At 40.7% G+C, this 14,521-nt stretch overlaps 1 protein-coding gene across 1 annotated transcript in view; it reads left to right on the top strand.

The window, feature by feature from the left end:
• Positions 1-14,521, top strand: part of LOC146670976 (TANK-binding kinase 1-binding protein 1-like) — a 35,438-nt gene that overhangs the window by 18,511 nt on the left and 2,406 nt on the right. The window contains exons 2-12 of the mRNA XM_085405099.1: positions 580-820; positions 933-1,064; positions 1,639-1,743; positions 1,863-2,013; positions 5,415-5,608; positions 7,578-7,645; positions 7,729-7,835; positions 8,422-8,594; positions 8,695-8,976; positions 9,575-9,655; positions 9,749-9,976. Coding sequence (XP_085261225.1) covers positions 587-820; positions 933-1,064; positions 1,639-1,743; positions 1,863-2,013; positions 5,415-5,608; positions 7,578-7,645; positions 7,729-7,835; positions 8,422-8,594; positions 8,695-8,976; positions 9,575-9,655; positions 9,749-9,976 — 1,755 coding nt within the window. The 5' untranslated portion in view covers positions 580-586. The remainder of the gene's footprint in view (positions 1-579; positions 821-932; positions 1,065-1,638; positions 1,744-1,862; positions 2,014-5,414; positions 5,609-7,577; positions 7,646-7,728; positions 7,836-8,421; positions 8,595-8,694; positions 8,977-9,574; positions 9,656-9,748; positions 9,977-14,521) is intronic.

Genomic DNA, 14,521 nt, shown 5'->3' with positions numbered 1-14,521 from the left:
TAGTCTTAGGCCCCACTTCTATGTATCAAATTACAGGTAGTGATCTTTTTCTACTCTCCAACCTCATTGAAACATATAAACTCCTGGCTGCACACACACTGGCTTTAACTTCTGTCAGGATGTAGACTTTTATACATTTATTGCTGCTAGTGCTCCTGTTGTGTGAAATGGGTGTGGAGGAGCATGGTGAGGTCACATGGCTACTAGTTTTTCTGTCTGTTCACCCATTCCAGTTTGTTGCAGTAATCAGAATCAGAATGCTTTATTGATCCCTAGGGGAAATTATTTTGGTTACAGCGCTCACACCTATGGGCAATCTAGATTAATCAATTAACCTATCCCCAATAACTGCATGTCTTTGTACGGTGGGAGGAAGCCAGAGTACCCGGAGAGAACCCATGCAAGCATGGGGACAACATGCAAACTCCACACAGAAAGCCCCTGGCCTGATGGTGGAATTGAACTCAGGACGTCAACAGCGCTAACCTAACATTACTGGCCTTACGGATCAGTTTATTGTAACTTAACAGAGTGAAGAATTTCTACAATTCTCCCCCATTTTGTCTCTTTCCCTTGTAGCTAACTGATGATGGATCTGTTCAGCAGAGGGGAGCTGGGGCTGCTGGGAGGAGGAGAGGGCCTCAGAGATGATGTGGCTGCGCATGGCATCCGCTGGCCACCCAGTCGTCTGCCAGAAGACATGTATCCGCCGTCTGGATTGGCCCTGGCTGCTGCCTACCATGACATCAAGCTCCGACTAGCCAGTCTGGAGAGGGAGAACAGTAGCATTAAAAGGAAACTCGAACACTACGAAGTCAAGGTGGAGAGCAGCAGGCACACACACATATCCACACATCCTAGACCCCATACACAAAACAGCATACAGTAACATTTCTGTGTTGGGAATGCTTTGTTTGTGCCCTGTCCCCCAGTTCCCTATGATTACTGAGTTTGGAGAGGAGACAATACTGTGTTGTTCCTGTGAGCCCATCATCAAAGATACCAGCACTATTCAGTCACAGACCACCAACCTACAACAGAGGATCAACTCCCTCACTCAGGAGGTAAAATTTGACATGCAGTACACCAGTTAGATGTGTCTGGTCAAGTCTCTTATGTGAATCATGTTGAGGTTTTTTCTCTGTCAGCCTTGTTTGGATTTTTTGTAATCTGACAAATAGTGAACACACAGCTGAGAATCAGGCAAAACAGTGATGAGACACATACCAGACTGTTATGATGTTGCACAGCAGTCAGGACCACAAGCACTGTACTTGCACAGTGAAGCTCTAATTCAAGGAGTTTAAGAGAAATATTACATTAACTGTTCAGGAAGTCTCTCATTTTCAGATTTGATTAACTATCATGACCTCATTGACATACTTCAGATCCTCAGACTGAAAAAAAAAAAAGCTAAAAAAAAGTCCTAGGGGTTACCTCTTGGAACCGCAAAGCAATAACACAGATTTGAGCCACTGCAAATGTCTCAGTAACTAGGAGGCCTTCATAATGGGAGAAACCTTTCTCCTTTTAAAATGTAAAATTATATCATAACATATCTTTCTGAAATTTAGATACCTGTAGTATACTGTATTTCATTTGGAATTAATTGAAATTGTTAGAAATAATTTTTCTCAGCTCCAAAAGAGCAAAGAGAGAGAAGAGAGACTGGAAGAAGTCATCCAAGCTTACGAGAAGATTCACCTGGAGAAAAGCAATGTCCAGAGAGACCTAGACAAAATGGTAAATACATACAAACATAATAATGTGTTTTGTACTGTTAAACACATTTTGTGCTGAGGTATTTCCTAGCAGATTGGGTTTCAGTTGCAATTTGCTGTGTTTCCATTTGTGTGAGACAGACAACTCTAGTGGAGCAGCACGTGGACAGGATCCGCATCCTCGAATCAGCTCTCAGGCAGAGAGATAGTTCCCTGCAGAAACTCAGCACTGAGCTGCACAGCAAAGACTTACATAAGTCTCAACTCCATGCCAGTCTAGACATACCGAGAGGTGGGTTCTTTATATATCAGGGGCACATCTGCTTAAATAAATGTCTATGGTAGCAGTAGGAGAAATATCCTAATCCATAAAGGGCAAGTAAAAACTATACTGTTTGTAACTGTCATAGTTATAGTTCAGGATTTCCATTTATTTAAAATCTGTCACATTCACAAATTCATTGCTTTACATATTCTATTCCCGCTATTCTTCTGTACCAACAGCAGGGCGGGGCATTCCTGATGAATGCTATAGAGCACTATTAGCCTTGTACAGTGTGTGTGTGGCATTGGGTCATAGTCTGTCTTGTAGTCAATCCAAGCAATGCTGTCTGGTCTTCTCCACTATCGGAGGGCGATGGCCCTCTAGTATGCACTCCGCGCTCATGTGTTTACTCATGTGCCTATTCAGCTTGGTTGCTATGCCTTAGTGGAGCTTCTATGTTGTGAAGATGCAGGCAATTAGCAGGTTTGATGGTACTGGACCGTTTTGAGGATCCTTCATGATTACGATTGTTCTTCCATTCGTTAGTCAAACACCTTAGTAGTGCTGCCAAGCATCCTTGGTCTGCCTGTCATAGTGTGGATGTTTGGGGAGTTTGAGACCTGTTTTTTCCAACCTTGGAAGACACGTTTTCCTTTTCTCCTCCATTTGGGGCGGAGCTGGTCTCTGCTGTGGTCTAGGTACACCTGCTCATCATAGGGCTACAATAAAGTGAGGGTATTTAAGGACCAACTTGAACCTTCATTCTTGGAATTAACTCTGCTCTCTGCTCGGATTCCTGTTCGGTCCTTTCCTAGTTTGTTGAATTATGTCTTTGAAAATCAAAGGAATCCTTTCTTGCAATGGAACAATTGCTAGGGCATGATCCGGACAGCAGGAGGTAACAGCGAACAGAGTTGACCACCCACAAAGTTCTGGGACACACTTTCGGGTCAGGTCAGAAGCTGGTCAGCTAAGCAAAGTTTAAAAGAGCCTGCAGTAGGGCTGAACGATATATCGCATTTGCGATAATATCGCGACATGATCAAGTGCAATTTTCTAACCGCAAAGGCTGCGATTATACTGCGATTATATTATACAATTCATGGGCTGCATCCTCCTGAGGCCGCATTTGTAGACCGATTACGTCACAGCGACGTGCCGAAGGCTGTCCAAATTACTACCATATCCCAGAATTCATAGCGCGGCCCAGCCAAACTCCAGTTTCCAGCAATGGCGGCCGCTACTAAGTTTTAAAATTACTCATACTAATCTTTCTGGGTCACAAAATAAACTTTTAACATATTTTCAGGCGAGAAAGTAGTTGTGTAAACATCAAATATCTGCTCGGTTTATCAAGATATCCCATATTTGCAAAAGTGCTTCGACGTTTTCAGAGGCGTCTGCTACCCACCAGCTCGACAGCTAGCCGGGAGCTCGAGGGTTACTGATGCGGCCGAGAACGGCACAACTCCCGGCACATCATTTTCAGATCACCGCGGAGTTTCGCTGCTCGGGTTAAACGTAATATATAAGTCACTTAGACGACCTAAAAATGTTATTGTTGGGCTTTTTTCAGTGTTTTGTTTGTTCGTGAGTAAATCGGTTTGGCTGAGATTAAAGTTATTAGATTAGATAAAATGAAACTTTATTAATCCCCCGGGTGGGTTCCTCCTTGGTTTTCACACAGCTGACTAAACGTCAAACAGAAAACTTATTAAACAGAAGTATGAGACAGTCGAGAATTTACGCCGGTGTCTGGTTATATTTTAGATAGCAAGAAGCAGACGGCCGAGTTTATTAAACTCCACCGAGACAGCGGTGACGCTAATCAGAACTAGACCGTCCAATTTCACGCCTTTAAATTTTAAAGGCGTGTTTGTGTGTGTGTTTATACAATTGCTATTATGTTTGCACTTTATGTGTAATGTTACTGACTGCAAAGATCAGTAAGATGTGTGTATTTTTTATTTATTAGTTTTATTTATTTAATATTATTTTTTAATTGAATGACTGTCTAGTAGTTCACAGATGTCGAAAAACTGAGTGTGGTAAAGCCACTGATTTTTTTATGTATATTTCTGCAATCTGCACATTGCACTGACTTTCATTTTAATGTTTACACCAGGGTTCCTTGTCAGCACTTTATGCTCAGATGTTTGTAAGCTAAAAATAAACTATTGTGTATGTTCAAATATACTGTTGTGATTGAAGAAGTTAAATAAAAATGTCAGTCATCAATTCATGCATCACCTCATGTCATCATAACAGAGGTCTGTCTTCCAGGAAAGAACAGTTTAAAATTAATGTAATATAGTATTGGCCATACTATATGATGTATTGCTTGTCTTTGTTTAATAATACAGAAGACAAATACCTTAAAAAATAATCGCATATCGCATCGCAATCGCAATATTGGGGCAAAAAATCGCAATTAGATTATTTTCCATAATCGTTCAGCCCTAGCCTGCAGTAATAACAAGCCAGCCCCAAGTACTGCTTCATCTCCTTTTTGGTTTTGGTGACATAGTGTCACGGCGGGGTGCGCCGGTGTGTTTGTTGGAGCGGACCCAAAAGCAGACACTGGAGGCAAGGAGCTGGTTTGCAAACTGAAGGTGAGCCTTTATTTCGGCTGAAAACATGAAACTATGAAACACCAAGCATAACTATGATAAATTATGTTGAACCTATGACTGACCATGATAACAAAAGGTAAAACTATGACTGTGACTAGATGACATGAGGAAAATTGGCAGACGTCCTGACAATGAACAGTAATAGACAAAGGACTTAAATACACACATGAGGTGATCAGGGGAAGTGGAGACACATGAGGAAACAGCTGACTCGGATGAACATAATGATGCACAGGAAATGTAAACTAAAACACAACGACATGAAAACTGGACTTTCAAAATAAACAGGAAAACATGACACCACACAGGCATGACAGCATTAACCAGGCAGAGCAGAAACATGACACATAAGACACAATAAACAACAATGGGAACTCTGTGGCTCCACTCTGCTCCAACAGCACCAATTCATAGTCAATGTGTTGGTAACACTTGTCATGTGTTACCAACACACTTCATCCAGCTCCACTTGGAGCAATTTATCTCCCAGCAAAAATTATCTTAGGTGCTGCTGATGTTCCTCGGCCTAGAGCAAATTTTCCCATGATAACCTCCCCAGTGTGTATAGCTTTGCTTTTAGGTCCAGAACATATTGAAGTTCATTCTTACCTGAGCTTGGACCTTGCTCCCAGCTTTCTTTAATGACGTCCAGCACCCCCTGTGGCTTCCTGCCAAACAGCATTTCCTTGCTAACGCTGCTCAAACTGGGTTACACTGCGAAATCCAGAGCAGGGAGATATATGTGAAGCTGTCATTTCTTTTTTTCATTTTTGTTTTTTTGTTTTTTTTTTCCAGATGGTCCAGGGCCGACACTGCAGAGCTCCTGCAGTCTGGATGCCCTTCTGGACCTGAAGGTGCAGCAGCTGGAGGCTGAGCTGGAGGGTGCGCAGAACCAGGCTGAGGGGGCTTTTCAGAGAGAGAAGGCAATGAGGGCTGAGGTCCAGAGGCTGCAGCACGAGGTAGCAAAGCTGCGGGAAGCACAAAGACAGGTACCTCTCAATTGCTTTAAATGCTTAACTGGCCATGATCAAGTACAGATGGACTGCAGGACATTGTGATCTCACAACTGCTGTGGGTCAACAAAGCACACTTAGGCAGTCATGACTAAGGTGCTGCCATGCAGCCACGCTTTAACGTTAAAGCTTATAAGCTGCACTATTGTCCATTATATGTCAGGTTATTTTAAAACAAATTCAACAAACAAATTACACTCCTGGACTGCCACTTGCTGCAGTCTTTCAGAGTTATTGTGGTAAAAAAAAACAAAACCCTTAAATTAAAATAAATGAATAAATCTTCAGAAATTGTTAGAATACGATAATACGAGGATACTGAGGAAAGGTTTTCATTCATTTATCCCATGCATAGACTTTAAGCTTTATTTTACATACTCCCAAATATTAATTTATAATAATATTAATTTATAAACATTTATCATTTTCAGTCACATCTCGTGTTTTCCTTCAGTGATTGGTAGTTCTAACTAGGGCTGGGCCATATTATACCGTTTACGGTAATACCGGTATAATGTTAGGCAACGATAGGAAAATGAAATATCGCGATAGAATGGGAGTAAAACGCGCATGCGCAGTGCCTTTGTTTTCATACGCACATGGCCGATTGTTGAGTGAAACAGATGAACCAGAATTGGTTTGTAAAAATGGTGCAACTTCAGTGATGTGGAACTGGTTTGGTGTTTGTCCGTCAGATACACAACAAAGCACATTTTTTTGCAGAACATGCAAGCGGCCGTTGTTATTGTCATATTTGTCGGACTAAGATGCTCTTAAATCTGGGAGTAATCTGGGTCCTAAACTCCGTATGCTTCAGGTCAAACAACACTGCAGCATCACTTAGAGTTAAAAACTGTCTAAATTCTTTCATCTTTAATAAAACGATCAGCATTGCTGCTTTACCAGGTGTAACTATAAAGTTTAACTTCCAGGCATCCATGAAAACAAAAGTTATTACATTTAACGGAGTTAGAAGTTAGCAGGAAGCTAGCGGAAGTTAGCTCGCTAGTTTCGCTAGTTACCTAAGCATGATATAGCATGTTCTGACGGAGAGATTTCTGAAAAAAATCAAACGTACAGCTCTGCTATCACTTCCAACATAAATGAAGACAGGAAACTAAACAGCAGTGACGTTTGTAGGGTTACTGAAGTTGGGCTAGCTGGTATATAATGATGTGCTACGTGATCGCTAGCGACACAGCTATGTTAGCATAACATAAACAGTGAAGCTGGAGGACGAACACTAACACTTTTCCACTTATAAAAGTTAACGTGAAGGTTCTTCATGGTTAGAGACAAATGCAATCGCATGGCAGGATGCTGTAAACGGACCAAACTTCAGTCAGGAGAACAACTGAGATAATCCATCCACAATACGAGGTTAGTCATTAATATACTGCAACAACATGGGAATAGAGCCGCTGCCAGAGAATTCAACATTAATGAATCAATGGTACAGAAGTGGAGGAAGCAAGAAGAATGAGTTTAATAAAGTTTGATTTATCTGACTGCTTTGTTTCGCTTAATGTGCCTTATAATCCCGTGCACCTTATGGTCCGAAAAATACGTACTGCACACTGCAGTTTAATGTTGCAAAGCACCTCTTTTTAACTTCAGTGGATATTATACATGGTTATGCTCAGGATATGTCAGCCCATTTCTACTGGAAATGCCTTTTGGTTAAACTTTCAGCAAGGAATTTGCATTTGCACTGTTACATTTTTATAAAGCTTTAATGTACATAAAAACCAGCTTGTTTAAGTGAAAATAAATGGAAGGTTGTCTTTTTGCGCTAGTAATGTTGTGGAGTTGTATTTTGTCTCGCATCAATTATATCGTCGGTTATATCGTTATCGCAAATTTTCAAATATATATCGTGATAAATATTTTTGGCCATATCGCCCTGCTCTAGTTCTAACCACAGATCCTTGTGTGTCTGTGTCAGTCACAGGACCTGTCTTTTCACTGTGAACACTGTGACGTAGAATGGATAAAGAAAGCCGGCGATGAACAGTAAGTCTAATTACAAAGAATATTTAAATAGAAGTCTATAGTTCATTGTCTTATGCGTGTGTCTGTGTGTGTGTGTGCTCCAGGGTTAACCTGGCATTAGCTTACACGGAGCTCACAGAGGAGCTGGGTCATGTTCGCTGTCTGGCTGCAAAGCAGAGTGACCTTCTGCAGCATGTCTCACAGGAGCCTGGTAAGCAACCTGAAAGAGTGACTAATTTGTGGATTTTGTGGTAGAATATTTGTCAGAGAGACTTGTCCTGTAGATATGCTAAAAGTCTCTACCAGCTTGAAAGTTTTTCATTTTAATTGCATGTACTGTACCCACTTACTGGAACAGTTTTTGTACTGAGGCTCAAGTGTTACTGTGAAACAGTAATAAACATCTTTCTTTCATCTTAGTCAATAGCTGATAGTTTATAGCAACTCATGTTAGCTGTGGAGTTGTTGGATCATGATGAAAGAGTTCAAACATCCTCTGTTTACATCAGACTGCAGGAGGTATAATCAGCCTTCTGTATAGATGACCATACCGTGACCACTGCAACTTCTACTTGGATTCTACTTGATTGGAAGCTATGCAGTAACTTGTTGGACACATGTCAGCACCCACAGTAAACTTAAGTGAACTATCTATGGGACAAACCCTATAGTCACTAATTTAGCTATTGATTTTGATTGATTTTGATAGTCTTTGCAATTCTTACACATTTAAGCAGAAGTTGTTTTCAGGTCTGTTATTTCCTTTCTTCATTCATCTTTCTCTTGCTCTTGCACAGCTCCTCAGCATCTCTCTCCAACCTCTTCCCAGCGTGCCTCACTCTCCCCTGACAGACTCCTCCCCACTCCCCCATCTCCTATGTCCTCAACTGAAGGGTCCATCTCCTATTCCCATCAGCAGACTAGCAGCCGCCTACGAGCTAAGTTCCAGGGTCGCCGAAGTTACTCAGAGGTTAGGTTACACATTTTAGTAGAACATGAAAATGACAACTACTTTGTGAAATATTTTTATGTATTTTATTTTGTACTGATCCTTGCCTCCTGTTTCCAAGGTATCTAACACATCAGTCAACCAAAAGCCCCCAGTTCATCTGTTAAGGGACCCAGTATCTACGCTTCCCAAACCCAGGCACGTCCATGGGGACATGCAGGCTTACGGTCAAACCAAAAGTCAGCTCTGTACCTCACTGGTGGGTTTGGTCAGACCAGCATCAGCTCATGGAGCTGGAGTGGAGAGAGGAGGAGGAAGGGGCGTAGAAAGGTGTGGTGACAACAGCCTGAGCAGCAGTCCTTGTCACTGTGTTCTCGACCTGGACTTTCCTGTGGCTGCTGAGGTGAGAAGTAGAACTTGTATTCACTTAGTTCTTGTTTTTCAGATGTTATGATGAAACAACGGTTTGTAACCCATTTTAGCAGTGAGTGCTGGGTGCTCTGGCCATTACCAGTCCATAGTCCATAGTTTATTTGAAGATTTTATGACGCTTGAGCATGCTGAGTTAGACAAATCAAGATGAGGTATTTTAGTGTCAAATTTTCTCTTTTTGGTTACCCTTGATATTTTAGATGTAGTGGGCTTCAAAGTAGTCTTCCACTGATGGCCATATTCCTATTTGGCTTCACTAGATAAAACTTGCTGACCTATTGCTAGTGTTTGCTAGCACTAACATTCTTGGTAATGCAGACAAATGGCTTGATGCACAATGTAGCAGCTAGCTAATGGAGTCTGTGTTGTGCTAGGAACTGGTTGTTTGTTCAACTTAGTAAATAGTGGATTCGTTTCTAAGCTGCCTTTGGCTAGTGGATTATCAGAGAAAAGTAATCACTCTGATAATCATTTAGTCATTTTTGATGTAACATGATAGTTACATCAAAAATGACTACTATTCTGCCAAACTACAGTATCTACTTAACCCTACTTTTCTTCTCATGAAGGTTCACCACTTCTGTCACACTGATGAGCCAACTGAACCCACGCCACTGGTAACACCACCTCAGTCTTCAGATGATGAAGAGGTGATGATAATGATTCTGATGTTTACTGATTTTCATCTAGAGTTAGAGGTCATATTGAAGATGTGTGGGGTTGTGTGCTATGTAAATTTACAGGACGTATGTACATATCCATCGCCCGTTGCCAGCCCACCTCATACTCTTGGTGCTGTTGGGACTGGTTCATCGTCACCTAGGGAACAGCCCCTTCACTCCTCTTTCCAGTCTCCAAGGAAACAGTCCCACCATCCCTCTTTCTCAGCCCTTGAGGGCCCTACCATGCTCTCATGCCATCTGCCTCCCTACGTGAACACTGAGCATGCTCAGTCATGGCCATCTATTAATGTGAGTAGAAAACAATATTGGGGATTACATGAAGCTATTAAGAGATTTCCTGCAGACCCAACACGCTCAGTGCTGCAGCTCAAAAGAAGTCCCACTGAAGCACAAAACCCCTCTGTTACCTCGGGTAATTTAATTTGTTTAACATGCTGAAGATTATGTTTGTATAATTTGTGTATGGAAAAAAAATGTAAGTTGCTTTAAAAAGACATTCCTGTATTCCTTTTAGCTGATGCCACAGAGAAATAAATCTGCCTGTTTAGTTTGTGCAGTAAAGATGAGACACTGAAATATTCTTTTAAACTTGGTAAAAAAAAAGAAAAACACTCTCACAGACACTTGCACAAACTCTTAAGACTCTGTAATACAGGAGAAAGTAATATTTAAACCCTGAAATAAGTTAGCAACTTGTATTTCCAGTTCTCCTGGCATAGATGGGCTTTCTTCATGAGGTTTTGTTAGATGCTCGAATAGAGTCTCTGGTTAACTCAAACTTTACCAAGCTCTGGTTCTGATGCAGCCAATGGAGCAGATTGTGCCCATTCAAGACAATGATCCATCCATCATCTTCTTGCTCTTATTAATTTCAGGGTTGCAGGAAGCTGGGGTCCTACCCCAGCTGTCTAGTGCAAGAGTCAGGATAGACCCTGGACAGGCAGCCTACAGTGATTCAAACTTCACCAACTGTGTCATTTTAGAAGCATTCCAAAAGCAGCTTTCCACTCTGCAACACTGGACAGAGCTGGCAAGGAAGGCAGAAAAATCAAACTTTGCATGTGAAAAATTCCCAATGTAATTTGAAGCTCTGCAAAAAATTAGTAATTAGTAGCATCTTCTCAGAAATTTAATGTCACAGATACACACCATTTCTGATAAATATCTGTGACATTGACTCTTTGGCAATGTTGAATATTTTCATTATATTGTTCTAAATGTTGAAGTAAGTAAATAGCCACCCCATTCATGAATTACGTTTTGGTTTGCTCACAAGCGGCTAAATAAGACACTGAATGTCATCACATTAAACAAAGACACACACTTTGTTAGTGTCCAAATATTATCGTTTTGCTTCTTTTCATTATGTTTGCTCTTCTAAAATCATATAACTGTTATGAGCTTGTTGAGATTAGCTTGCCGAAAGCTTCAGTTCAATTAAATCAAGTTTTTTAATTAATGGGATGACTGTGGATCAGGAAATAGCACATATCATCTGCCATTCGGAAGGCTGGTGGTTTGATCCTCTGCTGCTCCATTTGGCATGCCAAAGTATCCTTGGGCAAGATACTGAAGCTTGAGTTGCTTCCGATGTGCTTATTGGAGTGTGAATACGTGTGTGGAAAAGACAAAATAGATAGAGAGGGGGGAAAAAAGAGTGAGATATAGGCCTATTTAACAACATATACTGTTTACACGAGATAATTTTATTTCCTATATGAATGCTAAATATTTAACTGCCATAAACAGCCATAACTGTACTTGACTGAAAAACACGTCAAGTGAATAACAAATGTACTGCACTGAAACACTCAGTGAGGCTATTAACTGCTCTGTATCAACTCATTGGTTATTTGCAACTTAGCCTACATACCTAATGAGAGGAATGTGCATGGCTCTGTAAACACAGTTCTGTGATGTCTTGGTCATTTGAGGTCAGCTTCAGCCTCAGGTTTGATTCAGATCCAATCTGCTTCTGTATTTTGTGTAGATACGTGATCGTAAATGGAAGGAGAAAGCACATCGCCTTGTCTGAAAGTGCAGGGTATTCCCTGCACAGCTGTATTCAAAAGTCCAAAGTTTCTGCTGTCTGCTATTCTGTACAGTTCTCCTTCTGATACTTCCTGTTTGGAGCCAGGATTGCAATGCTTTTGAACCGTTATTTTTCATTCCTCCACTTGCCATGACGACTTAGTTTGTCAACCCTTTTAGCTACTTGTTAGGCCGGCCTAGTAAGCTTGCCTACTGGCTGATTTAAAAAGGAATATGCCTTTTTCAAAAAAGACAAAACTTTATTTAAACTCAATTTTGTGATCTTGAATGTTTTTAACATTTTAAATAATCATTTGATCTTAAAAAAGTCTTTGAGACGTTCCAGCAGTGGTACGTGTACCACAGTTTGAGAATGACTGTTTTAGGACTACATGCATTTTTTACTTGTAGGCTGGACTACTGTAATTTATTATTATCAGGAACTAGTTTTTCAGTGTCACTCTGAGATAGATGTTTCTAATTTTAGAGATGTTGCACAAATCGAAGAAAGCAGTCCTTAAACATTTGGTTTAATATGAACACTGAAGGATATGTCTTAGTCAGCTCACAGTATTACTGGAGGCCAAGGTAATGCCATCCAGAGTAAGCATGTGGTTAGATAACATATTTCTAAGATTGTCACAGTAAACTCACAGAGTCAAGCACAGGACTCTGTGAGTTTGGAATTGAAATTTCATGGCTTATTTACAACAACCGCCAAGTGCTATGGAGAGAAGGAGGACACCACTCTCCGCTGCAGTCAGACACTGCCAGAAACACACTCGAACTTCCAAACTCACTCTCAGGGATCCAGGGCAGAAACAGGGACAGTGAAATCTATATACAAAGAAACAGGCGAAGAATCAGTAGAATCTATTATCAGTAGAATCAGTATTGACGAAGGCGAAAAGAACATGAGTAGAAAGAGCCGGGGCTACACTGATGTGAGCAGTACAGCAACAAGGACCACTGAGCCGCCGTAGTGGCCGGACGAGTCAGGTCTGGTTGGGTATCATTTCATAATTAAGTGTGTAAAGAGGACTCCCCATTTACATGAACAACATTTACTGTCTATTAGACAGATATTATTCAAACCACTGCAGTGCAGCCCCTTTAATTCCTAATAAAATATTGTGGTCAACAATAAAAAACGCAAATCTAGCAGGACAAGTGCAGAGACTCAAGATTCAAAGAGTTTATTCTCATGTGTACAGAAGAAATAGCATTTCTCTGTGCAATGAAATTCTTCCTTTGCTGTCCATACACAAATGAGATGAGCCATAAGATCATTTGTAAACTGTAACGCTGTCTCTGTACTGAATTCTGAAATCTGACCGAAACTCTTCAAATAAACCATTTCTCTGCAGGTGATCAGTTAAATCCTTTAACTAATGTTTCAAGTATTTTTAAGATAAAAAAAAAAGCTTGGACATTGGGCTATAATTAGTTGAGGTAGCTGGGTCAGGTGATAGCTTTTTAAGTAATAGTTTAATTATTGCTACCTTAAAGATTTGTGGTAGGTAACTGATTATTAGAGATGAGCTGATCACATTTGAGGAAGCATTAACTAACAGTTGGACTTCTTAGAGAAGTCTTGTAAGAATGGGTCTGCTAGTAATTCCTGAAGTTAACTCAGAAAGATCATTCTGAGAAAACAGGTCTAAAAAATATCAATGATATTTAAAAAGGCTGGACATTATGATGGGTTTGAATCATTTTTATCCAATGAATCTAATTTTATTTGTGGAGAAAATCATGAAGACATTGCTAGATAAGATTAAAGGAATGCTTGGCTCAACAGACCTCTGACTTTTTGTCAGCTTGGCTACCATGTCGAAGAGAAACAGACTTTTTTATTTTTATTTTCTTGAATCAGTGATCAGTAAGATGTTCTAGCTTTGAGGAGGGGGTTCTATTTTTAGAGCAACAAGCTATTTTTAGGCTGATTGAAGCTCTTTTAAATTTGTGATGTGTCATTTTCTTCTCAAGCTAAAGCTTTGGGTTTGCCATGTGACACCCAAGAAACCTAAAGGATTTAAAGACTATGTAAAAAGGAGTGTGCCATAATCTCTCTTAAGATGTGTGTGTAGCACTGGTGGTGCAATTCTAGTAGTGGGCATTGATAGGTCTGTGTAGCACAGGCCTACTGCTGGAACACCGAGACAATTCTACTACAACAGCAAAAGCAAGACGCAAGTCACCAGAGCACTTTGTGTTGCTCGTGCACGACGGAGAGAACTATGACGAGCGCCGTTCCTTCCACTTGAACCCCAGTCACTCTCAGTTAGCTCCCCCGTAGCACTTCTCTTTATTGTGGTTACATGAATATGTATAGGTTCATTAACATACATATGAACAAAGAGTACGTGTGTGTGTGTGTGTGTGTGTGTGTGTGTGTGTGTGTGTGTGTGGTCAAGATGTAACCCTGTGAACGACTCCCCAAAGCTGGTGCTAGGAGCCCAGCGGTCCACCTAAACAAAGGGCTCTTATGCTAAAACAGATACAGAGCAGGTGTCCTCCTATACCATAAATCAGTAAGAGAAGGTACGACTTCTCTCATGACCTTAGGATGTGTGTGCATATGCCAGAGTGCTCTGGGGGCACAAAGAGTCTTTGCAGACTGCTATATCATTATACAATTGATTATATACCTCTAAGCATATATGAGCAATTGTTTCCAAGCATAAATGACAAATCAACAATATAAACCTAACAGGCATATAAGACCTGTTAGTGCTACTTCTAGCCTTCTTTGCACATAGTATAGGCAGTATAATTACCTTTAACCGCAGTATGAGGACA

Source organism: Rhamphochromis longiceps, linkage group LG4 (assembly GCF_057381845.1).
Source record: "Rhamphochromis longiceps isolate RC_006_pf linkage group LG4, R_longiceps_female_GT1.1, whole genome shotgun sequence".
NCBI lineage: Eukaryota > Metazoa > Chordata > Actinopteri > Cichliformes > Cichlidae > Rhamphochromis > Rhamphochromis longiceps.
This window is presented reverse-complemented; position numbering and strand designations above follow the sequence as displayed.